The sequence below is a fragment of the Camelus ferus genome, chromosome 8 (genome assembly GCF_009834535.1).
Source record: "Camelus ferus isolate YT-003-E chromosome 8, BCGSAC_Cfer_1.0, whole genome shotgun sequence".
Lineage (NCBI taxonomy): Eukaryota > Metazoa > Chordata > Mammalia > Artiodactyla > Camelidae > Camelus > Camelus ferus.
This window is the reverse complement of record NC_045703.1, coordinates 67,389,043-67,407,443: the sequence shown is the minus strand read 5'-3', so window position 1 is coordinate 67,407,443 and position 18,401 is coordinate 67,389,043. Positions and strand designations below refer to the sequence as shown.

General features: G+C 45.8%; 1 protein-coding gene across 3 annotated transcripts; it reads right to left on the bottom strand.

The window, feature by feature from the left end:
* Nucleotides 1–866: 866 nt before the first annotated feature.
* On the bottom strand, nt 867–18,203 carry MAS1 (MAS1 proto-oncogene, G protein-coupled receptor). Of its 3 annotated transcripts, none has more exons than XM_006178999.3 (3): nt 17,475–17,496; nt 16,534–17,075; nt 867–2,717 (listed from the first exon to the last, which is right to left on the bottom strand). In XM_006178999.3, the coding sequence occupies exon 3, from the start codon at nt 2,680–2,682 to the stop codon at nt 1,705–1,707; it is 978 nt and encodes a 325-aa protein (XP_006179061.2). In that variant the 5' UTR covers nt 2,683–2,717; nt 16,534–17,075; nt 17,475–17,496; the 3' UTR covers nt 867–1,704. The 3 variants fall into 3 exon arrangements, with proteins under 3 accessions (XP_006179061.2, XP_032341177.1, XP_032341178.1); XM_032485286.1 differs by having other exon boundaries at nt 16,584–17,075; XM_032485287.1 differs by lacking the exons at nt 16,534–17,075; nt 17,475–17,496 and adding an exon at nt 17,911–18,203.
* Nucleotides 18,204–18,401: the final 198 nt, after the last annotated feature.

Here is an 18,401-nt window from a genome sequence, read left to right as displayed (position 1 = left end):
AGGCCAGCGCCACTTCGGGGGAGATGATGGTAAACAGAGGACAGTGACTCTGATCTCCATATTCTGTTCTTTCCCAGTGAAGACGCTCTGTTTTCAATCAAAAACAAGATCATTCTAAATGTCACTGCTCCACACCCATCTGGGCTCCTGAAAGCAAGCTGCCTTGTTTCTGAATCAGATGTTATCACCCACTGAGAAGCCTCCTGCCTCCCAGCTTAGTGGGTTGGGAAAGATTTGCACATCTCTCCCAGCGAGGCTGCCCCCTGGTTATAGGCAGCAGAGGAAGGGGATGGAGAAGAAACACACTGTGACAGAACCGTTTCATCATGGCGTCTCTGAGCCATCAGAGGCCAACAGTTGTGTAAACACCAACAGGCTCACTCGTGGGTGTGCACATTTTACCCCCATAGAGCCACACGAAGCATTGCTATTATCGTGGGACGCCTAGAAGGGGCAGCAGGAAACCAAACAGGGTGACCTAGTCTACAGGCCATGGTGATAGGTTTCCCATTAAAACCTGGGACACACTGTCCGGAGGGGCAGGCGAGCAGCAGAGCACTGAGACGCTGAGGAAACCCTGCAAAGACCTGTGCTGGGAGGAACATCTGAGTTTCCTCCGAGAGGGACAACACTCTCCTCAGCCCCAGCCACTAAGCCTCCTTCCAGGAATGACCCCAGGAAATGCCCAGAACCCTGCCCCCAGCTGCGGCGAGATCTCTCCGGCTGTAAACATAACCCGCCACTTCAAGGGGGCGGGGGTCCAAAATCCCTGTCACCCACAGGAACTCATGAATTAAGTTTCATTCATGAACATTTATATCTAGCAAAGGATTTCAAAACAGACTTTCTTTACATTAAGCGTTCCCCCAGAGGGAAAGGAGGCCGTGAGAAATTCCTGTACTGGTGGCCAAGTGTTTCCCCTCACAACCCGAAGTCATGCTCTAGCACGTGGGGTGTTACAGCTTCTGCAGGTGTTTTCAGCAGAGGTGTTATCCCACAAAAAGTCTTCATGCAGCAAACAGAAAGGAGACCTTCATAAATTACATTCAGCATTACAGAACGCATAAAAGTATCCGTACACGATAGAGCTGTGTGTGTGTGAACTTTACAAAATGGAAATACGTATTTCTTCTTCCACTTAAAGGAGTCAGAGAGACTGATGGTTTCTTAACACTGACTTGTGCCAGATGCTTCCCTTACCTGTTTCCCATTTCACCCTCCCACAAGCCTGGGACTATTACTGTGACATTTTGTAGGTGAGGAAATGAGACCCTGCGGGTTAAACCTGAGGTCACAGAAGCAGCAAAGACAGAGTCAACTTGACTCCAAAACCCACGTTCTTCCTGCTCGTGGCTCTGCCTTCTCAAGGTCTATCAAATACTTTTGCCTTTTCCTGTGCACATCTGTCAACCTTCCTGTTGGCGTAATGTTGATAGTTCATGAGGAGACGCTGCCAGAAGACCTGAGAAGGAACAGAAGGAGTTTTTTGGAAGGTGCGGAAAGGATAGAGGTCCGACACGTATTTAGGCATTTCCAGAAGGTACAGCACAAGAACGCAATCTCAGCCTTAATTCGCGTCTCCTGCGCATGGGACGGGGCGTCCTTCTGTATCATGTTTAGGAGATACTTCCGGTGCCTTCATTCCAAGCACACACTGCAGCTCGCCAGCATCCCACCGTTTTTGTCCACAATCTCCCTCCCCCATCAGACGACGGTCTCGGTTGCAGGGGTGAAGGTGGTGTCTTCCACGCGCCTGGGTTGCATCTCATCTTTGAAAGCTCTGGTCAGAACCACTTTTAAGGACTCCTTGAACCGCTTCTTCCTGCTGCTGCCCACGAAGAAGTAAATGAATGGGTTGGCGCTGCTGTTGATGGTAGAGAAGAGGAGAGAGACGTGGTGCAAGTTTCTGAAGGTCGACCAGTACTCGTAGTAGAGCAGGTAGAGGAGCCTCATGGGCATGGCGAAGATGAAGAACACGACAATGGTAACCGTGATGACCAGGTACAGCTTCGAGGAATGGGACGCCCACGACTTCTTCTGGATCTTCACCACCAGGATGGCGCTGGACACCACCATGAGGGGAGTGAAGACCAGGAAGCTCAGGACAGCAATGAAGATGATCACTGCCCTGCAGTCGCTTCGAGAGTGGGTCTGCCCTTCGCTGTCAATGCACATGACGTACTCCATGGTGGTCACCAAGCAAGAAAGTGCCCACAGGAGGGCACAGACGAAGGCTGACTGGTGCTTGGGGCGATGACATCGGTACCAGATGGGGTACAGGACGGATAGGCACCTCTCCACACTAATGGCTGTCAGCAGATAGAGGCCCATGTTGTAGCCAAAGAGAAATGTCACTGATAACGTGACAATGGTGTAGTAGTAGCCGGAAGAGAGCTCGTAATCTAAAGCATAGTCAACAGTCAGAATAAAAATGCAAGAGAGTAACGAGATGTCTGCAACAGACAAGTGGGTGATGTAGACGGTGAAGGGGTTTCTTCTCATCCGGAAGCAGAGGAACCAGAGGAGAATCCCATTCTCAACAAAGCCCAGCGGGGAAACGGTCATGATCACCCAGTGCAAAACTGGGATTTCCCGACGCTGGTCCCCAGCGGAGGTGTTCCTGCTGGCGGAGGCATTCACAGAATCTTCAGCAATAAATGATGTCCCGTTTGTCTCATCCATGAGGAGGCCTCAGCCCAGGCTCTTCAGGTAGTTTTCTGTAAAGAAGCAAAGAACAAAACAAAACATGAAAGCTGATGACTTGCAGTAAAAGGGAGATTTCAGCTATAGCTTGTAACCTTCACATTATCCAAAAAAAATGTTTATTACAGTGTACAACTCTCTTTCTAATGAAGATAAAACTAGACCTTTCACCAAGACGGAGAACTGATTTAATGACCTTTTTTGATGCTCCGTCTCCCCCAAGTAGACTTTAATTCTGTAACGTGACTCGCTAGTTGTTAGGTGCCAAAGGGGATCTGGCAAAACAAGAGAGTCAGAATTCCTGGTGTCCATTTCTTGTCTGGCCTGAGCTTTTTGAATGGCATTTTGAAAATCATTGTATCTTCTGTGCCTTCATCTCCTGGCTTGAGGGACCAGGTTAATCACATTAAAATGTAATGACATGCACTCTAATATTCATAGTAGCACTATTTACAATAGCCAAGACATGAAACAACCCAAATGTCCATCAATGGATGACTGGATAAAGAAGTTATGGTATATGTATACAGTGGAATACTACTCAGCCCTAAAAAAAGAATGAAATAATGCCAGTTGCAACAACATGGATGGACCTAGAGATTATCATACTAAGTGAAGTAAGTCAGACATAGAAAGACAACTATATCACTTATATGTGAAATGAACTTATTTACAAACTGGAAATAGACTCACAGACATACAAAACAAACTTATGGTTACCAAAAGGGTTGGGGGAAGGGATAAATTAGGAGTTTGGGATTAACATATTCACACTACTGTATATAAAGTAGATAAACAACAAGGACCTACTGTGTAGCACAGGGAACTATACTCAATATCTATCTTGTAACAGCTGATAATGGAAAAGAATCTGAAAAAGAAAAAAATATATATGTATATGTATGACTGAATCACTTTGCTGTATACCTGAAACTAATACAACACTGTAAATCAACTATACTTCAATAAAAATAAGATTTTAAAGATAAAAATAAAAAATAAAATGTGATGACAAAATACATGCTTGGGCAACGCTATTGTCACTTTTTAATGCATAAAATGTCATAAGCGATGGGTGATTGAGAGGGAGTAGCTAGAAAAATACACGTTCAGCAGAGTACCAATAATTTCAAAAGTGTAAACGATTTGAAGGCATGTATTTCACGTAGTCTCAACATCTGCGATGGCGCCAGGCCCCTGCTCAGACTAGGTCTGCCGCACAAAGTAGCAGGTGGCGCGCTTCAACAAGATGCATTCGAGTCCAGCACTCCAGAGGCCAGACCGTGCAAGAAAACAGAACCGACAGACATTACACAAAGCGCTAACCCGAAACCAATAAAAGTGCTGAATATTTGAGACTGCAAAGCAAAAAGCACCAGAAGCTTTCCCTCACACTTTAGGAATTGCAAAATAAACATATACACGGCCCCCACCCTCTTCCTGTCACGTAAGGAACATACATTAACCACTTCCACCACCGGCCAAGGGGAAGGGGGGCATCCAGAGGTCATCTCCTTTGTTCCAGCTTGTGCTGTCCTTGGCTTGCTTTCCCTTTCTTTCTTTCTTTCTTCCTTCCTTTCTTCTTTCCTTGCTTTCTTGCTTTCTTGCTTGTAGTAGTAAAGTATTGTTCTTTGCTTTTTTGGTCCTTGAAGACCAAGGCCCTACATGAGCAAAATAATCAACCTTTGGGAAGTTAATTAGTAGATACCTGCCTTTTCCTCGTGAGCTCACCTGAGGCAGCACAGTACCTAGATGTGATATTTTGTGGAGCTTGACTGTCTCTGATGGTATTAGATGCTTCCAGGGTTGACTCAGCAGATCCCCAGCATTGGCAAGGCTCCGAGTTTGGATCTCAGTGCACCTGTGCCTGAAACCTGGACCAGCAGATGTGCTGATGAAAAGGATATTTGCCTCCCAGTGATGTCATCCAGGAACCTACAGAAGTCCCTGCCTTCACTGTCTGGATACCCCTCTCCCCACTAACGCTTCCCTCAGCTGTTCTGATGAGGTCCTGGAAATTATTTTTAATGGAACAGATTCTCCTTTCATTTCATAATTAGACCAAAGACCCTCACCCACCCAACACAAGGACCAGAATTCATAGTACCATGGCATGGCTGACCAAAGAGCTGCTGTACAGACCAGGCTTTGTTAGAAGTTTGTGGGTAAGCCAGCCATGTTCCCCAAGTTCATCCATCAAATATTTATTCAGTGCCAGCTTCGGGTACTGGGATACAGCAGTGAATGAAACAGAGAAATCACCAACCTCTTGGAGTTTTTATTTCAGTGGGGAGGCCGTCGATAACCAATAAACAATAACAACAATAAACAAAAAGATGTCAGATTATAACAAGTACAGCAGAGAAAAGTAAAGCGTGGACCATGGCTGGACCAGAGAACAGCTGTGGAGACGTGATGGTAAGACATGGCTGGATCCTGAATGCAATTTGAATTGCTAACAGATGAGACATGAGGTATTGTAGAAAAAGAGAATACGTTTTTAGCCATTGGTTGAAAAGACAGCGCACAGGTGGAGGGGGTTTGGAAGGGGCACATGGAGCTTGGGAAGCTCATGCAACAGCCAAACTATCTCAGAGTGTGCTGGGAGCTGGGGGGATAGATGTAGGCTGAATGCAAACAGGTGAAATGCAAAATCATGAGGCTAGACAAGATTGCCTATGAAAATAGGGGGAATCATAAAAGAGAAGAGGTCCCAGGACTGAGCGCCGGGGCACTGCAAAGTGTAGAGGTTGGAGAATGAGGAGAAGGAAGAAAAAGAAAGTGAGACAGATTGACAGAGAGGTAGGAGACAGGCAAGGGAGCAGGGTGTCTAGGAAGCAAGAACCAAAGACAGTGTTTCAAGGTGAAGGGCGTATGATCAACTGTGCTGACCTCTACTGTAAGTTCAAGTTCGATGAGAACTGGAAATGGACCATTAGAGCAGAGTCATTGCTGACCTGGATAAGGGCAGTTTACCTAGAGTGGAGACCGTGAAAGCCTGATGAATCAGGTGGATCCCAGAGAGGGTGGGGGGGGAGACAGGGATATAGACCACCCTCTTGAGGAACTTGAATGCAAAGAGGAGCAGAAAGGGAGCAGTAACTGGAAAGGGCTATGGGGATAAGGGAGTATGGACAAGATGATAAGAAAGAAAACAACTGATGCTTCAGGATGTTGGGGTCTAGAACTCAGTGGAGTTGCTGGCCTTAGCGAGCAGCATAATTTATACATGGAAACAGGGGGGCAGGCAGAGTGTGTGGTTTCAGATGCAGCTAGGTGGGTAGAGTGATGGAGTGCTGGAAGTTGGAAGAAGTTCTCTTCTGAATGCACGGTATCTCTTTTTTCAGCAAAGTCAGGAGCAAGGTCATCAGCTAAGTGTGAGGAGCTGTTCAAGGTTTAAGGAGAGAGGGCAAGGTGTGAAATAATCAAGTGAAAGAGGAAAAGGACTGGGGAAACATACAAGGAGCAAGGTTGCCCGGCAAACCTTAGAGCCCGCCTGGACTAGTGCTCACAGATTTATAGAGAGAATTCAGTGTGGCATGCGCTCTTCTCCAGCTGTGACTCAGCTGTCCAGGGGTGAGTGTGGGGAAAGAGGAGAGTTGGATTTAACCAAGACTGGGGTTCTGTTGGACTGGTGCAGTGGAAAGCAGGGGCCAATGAAATGGAAGCACATGGAAGGGAATGGAGTACGGAATTCAACAGGCTCAGAGAACAGTGAGGCCAGGAGAGAGGTGGTGACAGTGAACAGGAAATAGAAGCCATCCGTCCTAGACCCCAGTGGTGTCAGAGAACTGAGTGCTGAGGTCCGGGGACTCAAGGCAGAGAACTGGAAGACAGGAGGTGGAAGCTGAAGAATGGGATGCTTGACACTGAGATTGCGGTGCTGTGGTTTGGGGGTTACTGGTATTGATCCGTGCAGAGCACGACCCTGGGAATGAACGACCGAGGGAGAGCTTAGGACAAGACCACCTGAGGTGAGATCAGGACCCAGAGCCAGGGTGTTGGAAGAATTATCCACACGGACATTGAAACCACTGGGAAATGGTGTTGGGATGCAGGAATATAATTTTGAAAAAAAGAAAAAACTGGCTGTGAGTCAGGTGCTAAAATCTTCCACAAATTTGGGAGAGTGACCCAGGGGTCTGTAGACAGTCATGGCAAGGTTGGCAGGTGATACAGTTGAATGGCATGCCCTTCAGAGCTGGGTGTTTTGTTATTGTTGGTGATGGTGATGGTGATGGTGGTGGTGATGTTTTAGGGGGAAAGAAGAAGCAAAAAGAATAATCTGAAATACAAAAATGGTAGAGGGTAGGAAAGGGCTAGATCAGCGGTGTGCAATAGAAATATGAGGTGAGCCATATGTGTCATTTAAGGTTTTCTGGTAGCCACACACAAAAAAACTAAAAGGAAGCATGTGAAATGAATTTTAATAACATATTTTATTTAACCCAATGTTAAATAAATCCCAATGTGTTCAAAATATCATTCCAATGTGTAATCAATATAACAAAATTAATAAGCTACTTTACATTCTCTTTTCCACATTAAGCCTTCAAAGCCAGCATGTATTTTACTCTCACAGCACATCTCCCTGCAGACCTGCCACAGTTCACGTGTACATCAGCCACGTGTGGCTGGTGGCTACCATATTGAAAGGGCCACCACAAAACCAAAAATAGCTTATACAAGGAAGCCAAATGTTTCCATTTTTTAAATAAAAAACCTAAATCAAAGACCAGAAATGTACAAGCAGGACCTAATCAGAATTTTTAAGAAAAGAGACAAGAACATCTTTCTGCCTCAGGTTCACATCCTGGAATCCCTCACAGGTCACAGCATCATTCAGCTTCTGGCTTCTGGCTTCTCATTCCAGGTGAGAGAACTGCATTCTGTTGATTCTTATTTTGTAATTGGTTTTATTCCCTTGGTAACTATGTAAGTTTAAAAAGCTAAAGCTCTAATCTGTTCTCAGAAACAATGATCAGTACATATACGTAAACTAAAAAAAAAGCAATATACTGTTTATATGTATTTACATGCAATATAATGTCCAGTCAAACTGTAATAATTCTACCTAATAAAATTGAAACAGGAAAATAAATAGGTCAGAAAAAAAAAAAAAAAAAGAGAGCGAGAACTCTCATGTACTTCTCATAAAAATCCATTAGGAAATGAGTTCCAACCCATAAGACCAAATTCTATTTTTCTATTGCAGATAAACCCAAGTAACCAAATTAATTTTCTTTAGATAGATCATCTTTTTTCCCCCCATTTTTCAACGAACATGTAGGTTTCAATCACTGTAAGAGTTAAAGATACAGAAATAAATAAGACACGGTCCTCTGCCCACTTTTGCAGGCGAGACAGACAGAACTAAATCAAATTCAGTATGAGAAGTGGGATAAAGGAGGCTGTGAGTGCATCTGGGTGAGCACGCATCAGGAGGCACTGTCCCAGGGTTTCGAAGAAGGCTTTAGAGGGCTGGGCCTTGACAGGTTAGTAGGAGTTTGTTAGCTGAGGAAGGGAAAGAAAGGTATTTTGAGAAAAGAGAAAAGACGGGCAGAGGCATGGAGGCAAGAGGCCGCATATTTTGATGGTGGAGTTTGAGGAGTCTCGTGGACCCTGGGAGGAAGAATGACTTTACAAAGAAATGAACGTCTAGACTGAAACATGAAGGCTGGTTATGACGCTTCTTTAAATATCAAACTTAGTTTATAGGTTATGCTTATCTGACATTAATGCTTAAAAATTGTGTGGGGTGGCTTATTAAAAATGCAAATTCCAGGGCCCCACTGTTTCAGGAAGCCTGGGTTGGTGCCCTGGAATCTGAATTTTCATAGCCCAGGGGATTCTGGGGCAGATGGGTCATGGGTCACCATTTGAAAAGCACTACTGTTTGCACTAGGGAGCCATTAACAGTTTCAATGCAGGGCTGGGGTGGATGAGACCTCAACTGCATTTTAGAAAGTTGACCCTGGTCACAGTCTACCAGCTGGGTGGAAACGGATGGAGCAAAGAAGCCAGTAGGGGGTTGTTGAAATAGTAATGGCTGAAGGAAAGAATGGATTCCAGAGACATTTCAGAGAAGACTGGGCAGGCCCCCATTCCCGTGAAGGGGAAGAGGGATGGAGGAGTCGGTGGCCTGAGCTTTCCATCTGATGAGACTGTGTAGATAAACTGCTAATGACTGAGATCAGGGCGGCGGCTGGGAGAGCAAGAAAACAAGGAATTTGCTTCGTCGTGCACTGACGGTGAAGCCCGGGGAGGCCAGCCCGGAGGCTGGGTTCCAGGCACCCTCGCCGGTGCGTTCTCTGCTCCCAGAGGGCTACATCTTTTAATAAGCAGAATCTCATAAAACAAAGAATAATGGACACACATATGAGACCTTTAGAACATTATTCATTACTGTGCACTTGCCTGATCATAAATTTCAAATGCAGAAGTCACCTAAGATCACATGCTCCTCTTCTATTCCCATGTGCCTGGCCTAGATCAGTCTTAGGATCAGTCTCATTTCTTTTTCTCCTTGCTCCCTACACCAATCTATCCTTCCCACATTCTCACACTGCCATCCCTTCCTTTTCTAACACCCCCTTCACCACTCCAGTGTTATTCATTAATTACCTCCATAGCCATGGGATTCCTCTTTATGCAGTTAAAATGATCTCTCTCCCATTAAACCGCAGCCTCCTCCAAGACAAAACTTTATTATACATGTCTGGATCGCCAGCACTTGGCATAGCTATTCAATAAATACTTACTGAATAATTCCAAGAAACAAAGCCATCACAGTGGTCCTGAGAATGCACCCTGGTTGCCGGTGAAAGAAAACCACCATCTTGAGCCTAGGCCATCACAGTTAATAAAAAGTCCTTGAATGGTTAGCATAACTCGTAAATTGCATACTTGGGCAGATTTTGATCACGATGCGGTTAGAAAGCAAGTAAAAATTCCATTAAAACTAAGGCTCATTAAAAACTAACAATAGCCATCGAAATTGATTTGTTATAGTGTGGTTGTATTTAAACAAATACATTGCTAAAAATCACATTCCCAGCCTTACCAGACCAAAGGGAATTTCAGTCCCTCAAATGAAATAGCAGATGCAAGAAGAGGCTTGAACACAGCTGGTCCTACCTGCTCACCACCCTGCAAACCCTTTCTTCCTCCAGCCCCTTGGCCATTTGCATGCTGTGCGTCTCTGTAGGTGGATGACTAGGATGTTCCAGGTTGGGAAGGATAAGGAGAGTTAGAAGGGTGATTGCTGCTAGCGGGCAAACAATCGCGCTCTGAAAGCAGTGAAGACGAGGGGAAGTAATTGCACAGCAGGATTAATCACTGTGGGTAACTTGTCTCTGTGCTGACCCAGTTCTGGTACCACAGGCTCCATTTTCACGCAGCCCCGTTCCTAGACAGCAGTCATAGTTGCATTTACGCACATTTACCCAGCAGTGGCTCTCTGCAGTGGAAGAAGACTGCATCCTAACAGCCCTCTGAGCCCCCGATGTGGTCGGTAACACAGCAACATGGCACAGGAAGCCCCACCACGCGCTTGAGAACAGATGTAAGTCCGGTAGCGGTGGCATCAGACAGGAAGCGCTATTGGCAACATCACAGAAGCATCTTCCAGCCCCTCTTCCCTCTCATTCCCTGCAAGTCCTACGGAGAAAGCCGCAAGATGGAGGGTGAAAACGCCATTGCGTAGGACTTCCGGATCCAAAGCATCTTTCCACTGGTGTTCATTGAGGAGAATTTGGAAAATTCAGCAGGGAAAAAATTCACACATAAAACCACTACTCAAAATTAACCTGATTTAACATTTTGGGATATTTTCTTTTAGTCTTGTTTCTACATCTCACACACACTCTCTTTCAAATTTGAAATTGCAATTTATAATCTGTTGTGGTTGCCTGCTTTTTTTTTTTCAATAGGACAGTATGATACTGAATACCATATTGCAAACATTTTCTCTGTCAGCATATAGTTTTTTTAAAAAGTGTATCATGCTTTTTTAAATGTTTGAATTTTTGTGTGTGTGTGTTTTGGGGGGCAGTAATTAAGTTTATGTGTTTATTTTTAGAGGAGGTACTGGGGATTGAACCCAGGGCCTCGTGCATGCTAAGCATGTGCTCTACCACTTGAGCTATACCCTCCCCCTCCCCATCAGCATATACTTTTGTGAATGAAAAATATTGCCAGTCATATAAGTAAATAAAGATTTCTGCGGCCATCAAGTTATCAGCCATTACCTTCACCACCCGCTACAGTGAGTGGAGGGAACTCAGGATGCAGACAAGCAGGCAGCCCGGCCTCTGCAGCCGCCCACAGTGGTGCCCCTTGAGAGAACTCAGGATGGAAAGGACAGGACACTGGCCCTAGACAGCTAGGTGCACATCAAAGGAATGATTTTAGTGAGCCCAGACCTTTGCACCTTCCCATACATAGAAAAGCACTAAATTCCTTAACTTGAGACTCTGTTTTTTTTTAAATTAACAGTAATCTGTTATGTTCTGACTACCTGGTCTTTGCTGCAAAAATTCCTATATATCCTGGCTTCTCCCTTGCCTGGGTGGAACAGTCTCTTAGAGCGATCTGAGAGGCTGTGTCCCAGGCTCAAGCCCTCAGGAAGTCCGATGCATAAAACATAACTCTCAACTTTTAGGTTGTACATTTTATTTCAGTTGACCCTTAAAAAAAAACATGACTTTAATTGTCACTATTTGGATGCACCATAACTTATTTTTAATAATCCTCTAACTTTGAACATACCAGTTGCTTCTGATTTTTCACCATTATTTTTCAGAACAGCAAAGCAGTGTAATGAACTTTCTTGGATGCAAATTTTGTGCACATCTCTAATCATCTCCCTAGGACATATTTCTAAAGGTGGAATTGTTGGATCAAAGGGGGGAAATATTTTTAAGCTTTTAAAACATTTTAACAAGTTATCTTTCAAAGTCTGTACCAATTCTACTGACCTCAGCAGTATATGAATGCTTTTTTTCCCACAGCAGATATACCCTTTTGGCCCCACAACATCTCCCTTTCTTAAAATTCCCAACTCTGATAAGTGATTAAAAAGGAACTTTGTTTTAATCTGCATTCATTTGCTCACTAATGAATTTAAATATTTTTTCATGTTAATGGTCACTTGAATTTCTTCAACAGATTATTTTTTCATGTTCTTTGCCCACTTCTTTTATTGAATTAGAAGAATTCTTTGTACATATAATACTTTGTCATATATGTTACCAATTCTTTCCCCTGGAAACTGGATATAGCTTGTCATTTTCTTAATAACACTTTCTTACTGTTACAAGGCTGCCTGTACTCTGTTGATCATTGAGGTTTACAAGTTGAAGGAATCATGTAGATACTGCAAACCACACTTTATTTTACAAGTGAGGAAGCTACCTTATAACTAGTTCAAGATTACATATTTAGCTAGCATCGAAGATGGAACCAGAGCCTAGATTGCCCACCTCCAAGTGGGCACTATTTCAACTCCCTGCCCTAGTCTTTTGTCAATAGTTTATCTATGCATGAAGTTCACTTACCCACGCATGTGGGTAGCAGACCTTTGGGGACATTTAACAATGACATTCATGTCACCAGAATGGATTATCACAATCAATTTGATTGTTAGTAATGATTTTTATTAAAATCCTCAAGGGATGGACTCTTTGTTTATCAAAGAATGTTGTTATTTATTAGAGGATAGATTTTTATTTATTAAAGCACCATCTACCCAATGCCACACACTGAACAACAATAAAAACAGATGGGGATGAGCTGTTTTCAGTTTCTTCTCATTCCATTTTTTTCTGCGATATGGAGCAACTATAGTCATCACCACTATCAACAAACACTTATATTAAAAAAACAACATAAGGGGAAGGGTATAGCTCAGTGGTAGAGTACATGATTAGCATGCACGAGGTCCTGGGTTCAAGCCCCAGTACTTCCTCTAAAAATAAATAAATAAATAAACCTAATTCCTTCCACCGCCCCCTCCACACAAAAAAACCCAAAAACAACAACAACAACATAGAAAACAAAATTATGGTTACCAAAGAGGAAAGAGAGTGGAAGAGATAAATTGGGAGTTTAGGATTAGCAGATACAAAGTACTATATACAGAACAGATAAACAACAAGGTCATCCTGTATAGGGGACTATATTTGATAACTTGAAATAAACTATAATGAAAAAGAATATATATGTATAATTGAATCACTTTGCTCTACACCAGAAACTAACACAGCATTGTAAATCAATTGTACTTTAATAGGAAAAAAAAAACCCAATAAAAGTGAGATGGTCCACTCAGCGCATCACACTTTTAGACAAGTCCCCCCAAAAGTAAGTAAGATGTGGTCTCATTCTCATCCCAAACCCACATACACAATACGAATTGTGTGATCAATTTCTACTCCGTCTCTCCTTACTATGGTCTCGGAGGTGACACCATTGCCTAGACACACTGTCTTCCCTCTGGCTCGCCTCCTGCCTCCTTTTAGTTTTTCCTCTGTCCCCTTTCTGGGATCTCTTCTTGCCTTTGAGCCACCAGGCTCCATTCCTGGCCCTCTTTCCTTCTTACTCTATAAACTCTCCCCGAGTGGCTTCATCCTGCCCCTCATTTCACCTGTTATAGCATACTGGTGGCATCCAGATCTGCAGTCTGACACAGACGTCTCTCTGAGTATCAGACCCTATAACAAATAGCCCTAGATATCTCTTTTCATTAAATAGAGGTACTGGGGGTTGAACTCAGGACCTCATGCATGCTAAGCATGTGCTCTATCACTGAGCTACACCCACCCCCTAGCCCTGGATGTCTGTGATGGGGCCTCTGGTGGCAGCACACCAGCCTCAGTTGATCTAAACAGAAATCAGACCTTCCCTGCTGTTGCAAGCTTCTTCTGGTACTTTTAGTCTTTCAAACGAAAACACTGGATGTTTTACCAGCCCCTACTCATCTTGTATGTTTCCCACACCAGTTCCTAGAATCAGCCATCTCTTCAAAGAGCCCTGGTTCCTATTAGCGGAGGAGGGTATTTAGAAGCCAAGGTCTGGATGCTGGGTGTATCTATTTGCACTGAGGTGTCACTGCTCCCAGGCCCTCTCAGTGGACAAAGCTAAGGAATATTTGGATACTAATATATGTGTACAGTCACACATATACACACTGTCATCTATATTTCTGTATCTTTCTACATATATATTGAATACCAACGACTTCATACCAATATCTCCAATTTTGAACCAACCTCACTGAGCCCAGTTTAATTTTCTTCCCTCTATATTTGGAATTCCTTTCTCTTGGTAAGAAACCTGGCCCCGTTATCCTCAATGCATTCACCTATTTGATCAGCCCACCTGCGGGTAAGCAATCTCCCGTGTCCACCACTGCCCGCCCCCCCCCCCCCCCGCACAAGGGCCTCCTCACTTGAATGGGCTCTTTCACCTCATGTCAGGCCACCACTGCCACTCTCTCCTGTCCTGGGATGTAGTCCTCCCCCAGCAGAAGCTCTGAACTTGGCCCCGGGTCCCCACCCCCACCATGCATGCCCTCCCTGCCCTGCCATGTCACCATCAGCAGCACCTCCCTCACCCCAGCGGGGCTGCCCCCAGTGCACGCTCCTCCCCTGCTCAGGCTCCATCACCTCGTCAGAGCCACGGCGAGCCAGACTATGAAGGAGGGTATCCTTAACACCCACCTCCCTCCCACAAAAACCAGAAGAATCATAGGCAGTAAGACATCTGAATGCAAACGAGATGTTTGAAGAAAGAGGTCTGACACTGTTCAAACTACACTGCAGGATGACTGTCCATTCTGCCTGTGCCTAAGCCTGCTTTGTCTCCAAGCCACGCTTTCACTCAAACTGACTACTAGATGCGAGTCCTAAACAAAGCTTCTCTGAACCTCAGCGCCTATATGTGGCACGTGATTCACTGTATTTCTAGAAGGCTGAGGTATAAGAAAAGCCTGAGACTGAAAAGCACTTTGCCAACAGGAACCTCACGGAAATGTCACACTGAGATCAGAAATCAACAAGCAGAGAAAACAAGTTTGGTGGTTTCCACAGATGTTTAGGGATGAGGGCTTGCAGGTCTATTTGAAATCACTCCCTGCATTTACTTCTCAGTGAAAGTGGGAGGAACAGATGACGGGCACTGAAGCTGACAGAAGAGCAAGAAGGATCAAAGAAGGCAGAGCTGAGGGGTGGGGTTCAGCTTTATTGACGTACAAGGCAGAGGGTTTTTTTTTCAGGGATTATATGTTTATTTTATTTTTTAAATTTTTTTTATTGAAGTATGGTCAGTTTATGGAAACAAACTAAATGTCCATTGACAGATGCCTGGATAAAGTGCTGTGGTACATTTACACCGTGGAAGAATACTCAGCCATAAGGGATGATAAAATGACGTCATTTGCAGTGACATGGATCATCTTTCTAAGTAAAATAAGGCAGAGTTTTAAATGCTCTACTTATGTGCTTGCTGAAGTTTTCGCTAGAGACCTAAGAAGCAGGCATCCCCTTCCACATTCCCATCCAGATGCCCACAGTCCTGCCATGGTCCTGGATTCCCAGTCTCCCACATTACTCATCAAAGCAAGGAAAGAAGGGAAGGAGGGAAAGAAAAAAGAGAAAAGCCAACCAAACGAGGGTCCAGGGAAGGCATCTGAAACCTTGCTTTGTTCCTAGGCAACCAAAAGGAGAGGTCTGACCCTAGGCAGGAACTTCCACATCTGCGGCTCCAGAGAAAAGGGCAAATTCTTCCCACCACGTGCGCAGTAACCTGGACAAACAGAAATCCATTTGTGAGATGGAATTTCCATGGCAGGTATGGGACCTGATGGCAATGTTCTGGGCAGGAACAATTGTCCTGGTCTTAAACGCCTCGTTCCCAGCTTCCTAATACTTGAACCATCTGCACAGAGAAGCAGAAACTCCTTGTTCCCTTTCCAAGTGAACAGCAGCATCTACTCGGAGCTTGCGTCTCAAAAGGAGGGGAATGACTTTCTCTCCTAGGGGACATTTGGCATTTTGATTGTCACACTGAGAGGAGGAGGCTACTGGCATCTAGCTGGCCGAGGCCATGGGTGCTGCTAAACATCCTGCAGTGCACAGTGGAGCCTCCCACAACAAAGAGCTTCTGGCCCCAAATGTCACAGTGCCAAGGCTGAGGCATCTGGAGCCAGACTCGTCACCCCCTTCTCACTGCTGCCTACATAGCGATCGGACACAATCCTGCACATTCTCTCCCCAGTTTCCCCCACCCACCCTGCCTGGGAAATATTGCCAAGACACTTACGTCAAAGAGCAGAAGATTCCTTTCAAGAGTACCTTGAGCCCCATGGGCTGCACACCTGACTTTATTATAAGCAACAGAAGCCAGTCCTCATGCCGGTGCCCGCTGAGGAAAGGCGAGGGAAGTCAATCCAGCTTGTTCGCAAGCAGGTGATCTCCCCAGAGGCACCAAGCATGATCCCTGCAACGCCCCAGCTCCTTTATCATTTACAACATCCCGTTAAACAACCTTGAACTCCTCCCTCCAAGTCCACCACTGCTCCCAGAATTGATCCTGAGATTCCTGCCCCCTGCCACGAGTCAAAAAGGAAAAGTTAGCGCCGAAGTTTCAACCCTGAAGTTGAAAACCAACGTCGGGGCCAGTTAACGCAGTGAAGAAGCAAGTTTTCCAAAACGAAGGCAGGAGGAGACAGGGGTTTTTGCCAACATACACCAAACATCTAACACACTATAAAAACAACTGGCACAGGAAGAGTGGCCCAGGCAATAGCTTTTTGAAGAGGGAGAATCTTACTCTGGTTGTCAAGGGTGGCTGAACAATGAAAAGCTGGGGTGCAGACTCACTAGCTCCACACGCTCAGGGAGGGCCAGAGGTGGCCGCAGCCGGGCTCGCCCTCCGCATCCAGGGGCACCGCTGCCCCGCCAGCCGGCAGGGTCTCCGGTCCCAACATCGCCTCCAAGACGACTGCAGCCTCCCTTCTCTGAAGAAACCAGCGCTGCTCTCCCACCACTGAAAATATTTGAGCTGTGCCAAGCAGATGGTCCCACGCTTATCAGCAGAAGCTGCGCTTCAAATGGCATCACTCAGCGACACGCTCGAGTGGAAGTCTCCACACAGACCCAGAGCGGGAACGAGCAAGTGATACTTAGAGGTGATTGATCCCTTTAAACAACTAGGGCCAGCCAGGGCTGAGGACAGAGATGACGCAGGGAGAGGCTGCTTGGAAGGGCAAAATCACGTGTGGAGCGGAAGGACAGACCCAGCTCAAATTCCCGACTCAGCTTGTAATTAGCCAAGTGATCTCTGCCAAGCTCTGGAAGACTCAGTTTTGTCACCTGTAAATGGAGCAAATCGTGGCCATCAAAAGTCGCGATGGTTAAATGAGATGAAGGTATACACCTGCCCTGTGAGGACACCTTGTTAGGGAATTCCACCTCCGTCCCCTTCCTACAACCCGGACTCGGAGAGTCTCATGCCCCCTTGAGTGTGGAAGTGCGATGCCACAGAGGGGGTGAGAGAGAGGACCCAGGCTCCCAGGGATGGAGGAACATCACCGTCCCGACAGATGCTCTGCCTGATTCGAAGACTATTCCTGGGAGCGGCCGTTTCTGTTAGTTGCAGATTCTCACCCAGGCAGTCAGGTAGCTTTTTCCCCTGCCCCTGCTCCCTTTTTCAACAGACCCAATGTAAAGGTGCCAAGGCCAAGCCGGAGGATTCTGGAAGGTCGGACTCACCAAGCCCTGTGGTGACGACCCTCCCCACATTCACAGCAGCATTTCTTTCTTCTTTTTTTCAAAAGTATTCCTTCACGGTAATTGTGTCAGTGTAGTAATGGGCTCCTGGGACTGATTAAATCAATCAGGGCAAGAAGGCAGATTTCAGATTCTCTGGGAAAGCAGACTTAGGAACCCACATGTGAAGCTTCCTCAGACTGTTTTCGTAAGCGGCAAGACGGAAGATGAGCCAAACGGCTCTAGTGGGAAACCCGACCTGTGGGTCCGTCCTCCGATGGGAAGAGGAGAGGGGGGACCGGGGCAAGTTCCCACAAGACCTTCAAGCCATAGGCAAAGCGAGCTGAGGTCGGGGCGTCTACAGGGAGGCAGGTGCTGAGTGGCAAATCAAAAGAGAGGATGAACTCAGTCCTGGGAAGCCAGCAAGCATTTTGGTTACCTGGTTTTGATGTTCCAAGGGAGGAAAGGTGATCTTCCTGAAGATCTTACATTTCCCACAGGATAATCAGAAACTGCGAGGATAGCCCGGGCCGTCTAAGGCAAACGGCCAGGCGGAGAGGAAGGAGCCCTCCGTGGAGAGGGCATCAGACCTGCAGAAGAAGACACGGCTAGGAGAGAAGGAGCAGGCTGGCTGAGAAGTCGTCAAGGTCAGGGGCAGGAAGAAGAGAGCGGGAGGGAGAGGGGAGTGAAGGAGAGCAGAGGGCTCTGCTCCTCGGCTCCACGGTTGCTGCTTCTCAGAATCTCAGGAACCGTCCAGATCTTATGAACGTTTCACCCTGTCCCTTCGGGGGCTGTGAAACGCCTAGCAGAGGGACCAACGGGAAGGAAGTCTCCAACGTCACAGAATAGAGGGCCTCACTGATTTGCCTTCCTCAGCTCCTAACAGATCAGAGACATCTGTCCATACTGCAGGGAACGACATGGTGCCCA

What these genes read in the sequence shown, in the direction of transcription:
- MAS1 (XM_032485287.1), bottom strand. Translation starts at nt 2,682, where the DNA reads ATGGATGAGACAAACGGGACATCATTTATTGCTGAAGATTCTGTGAAT.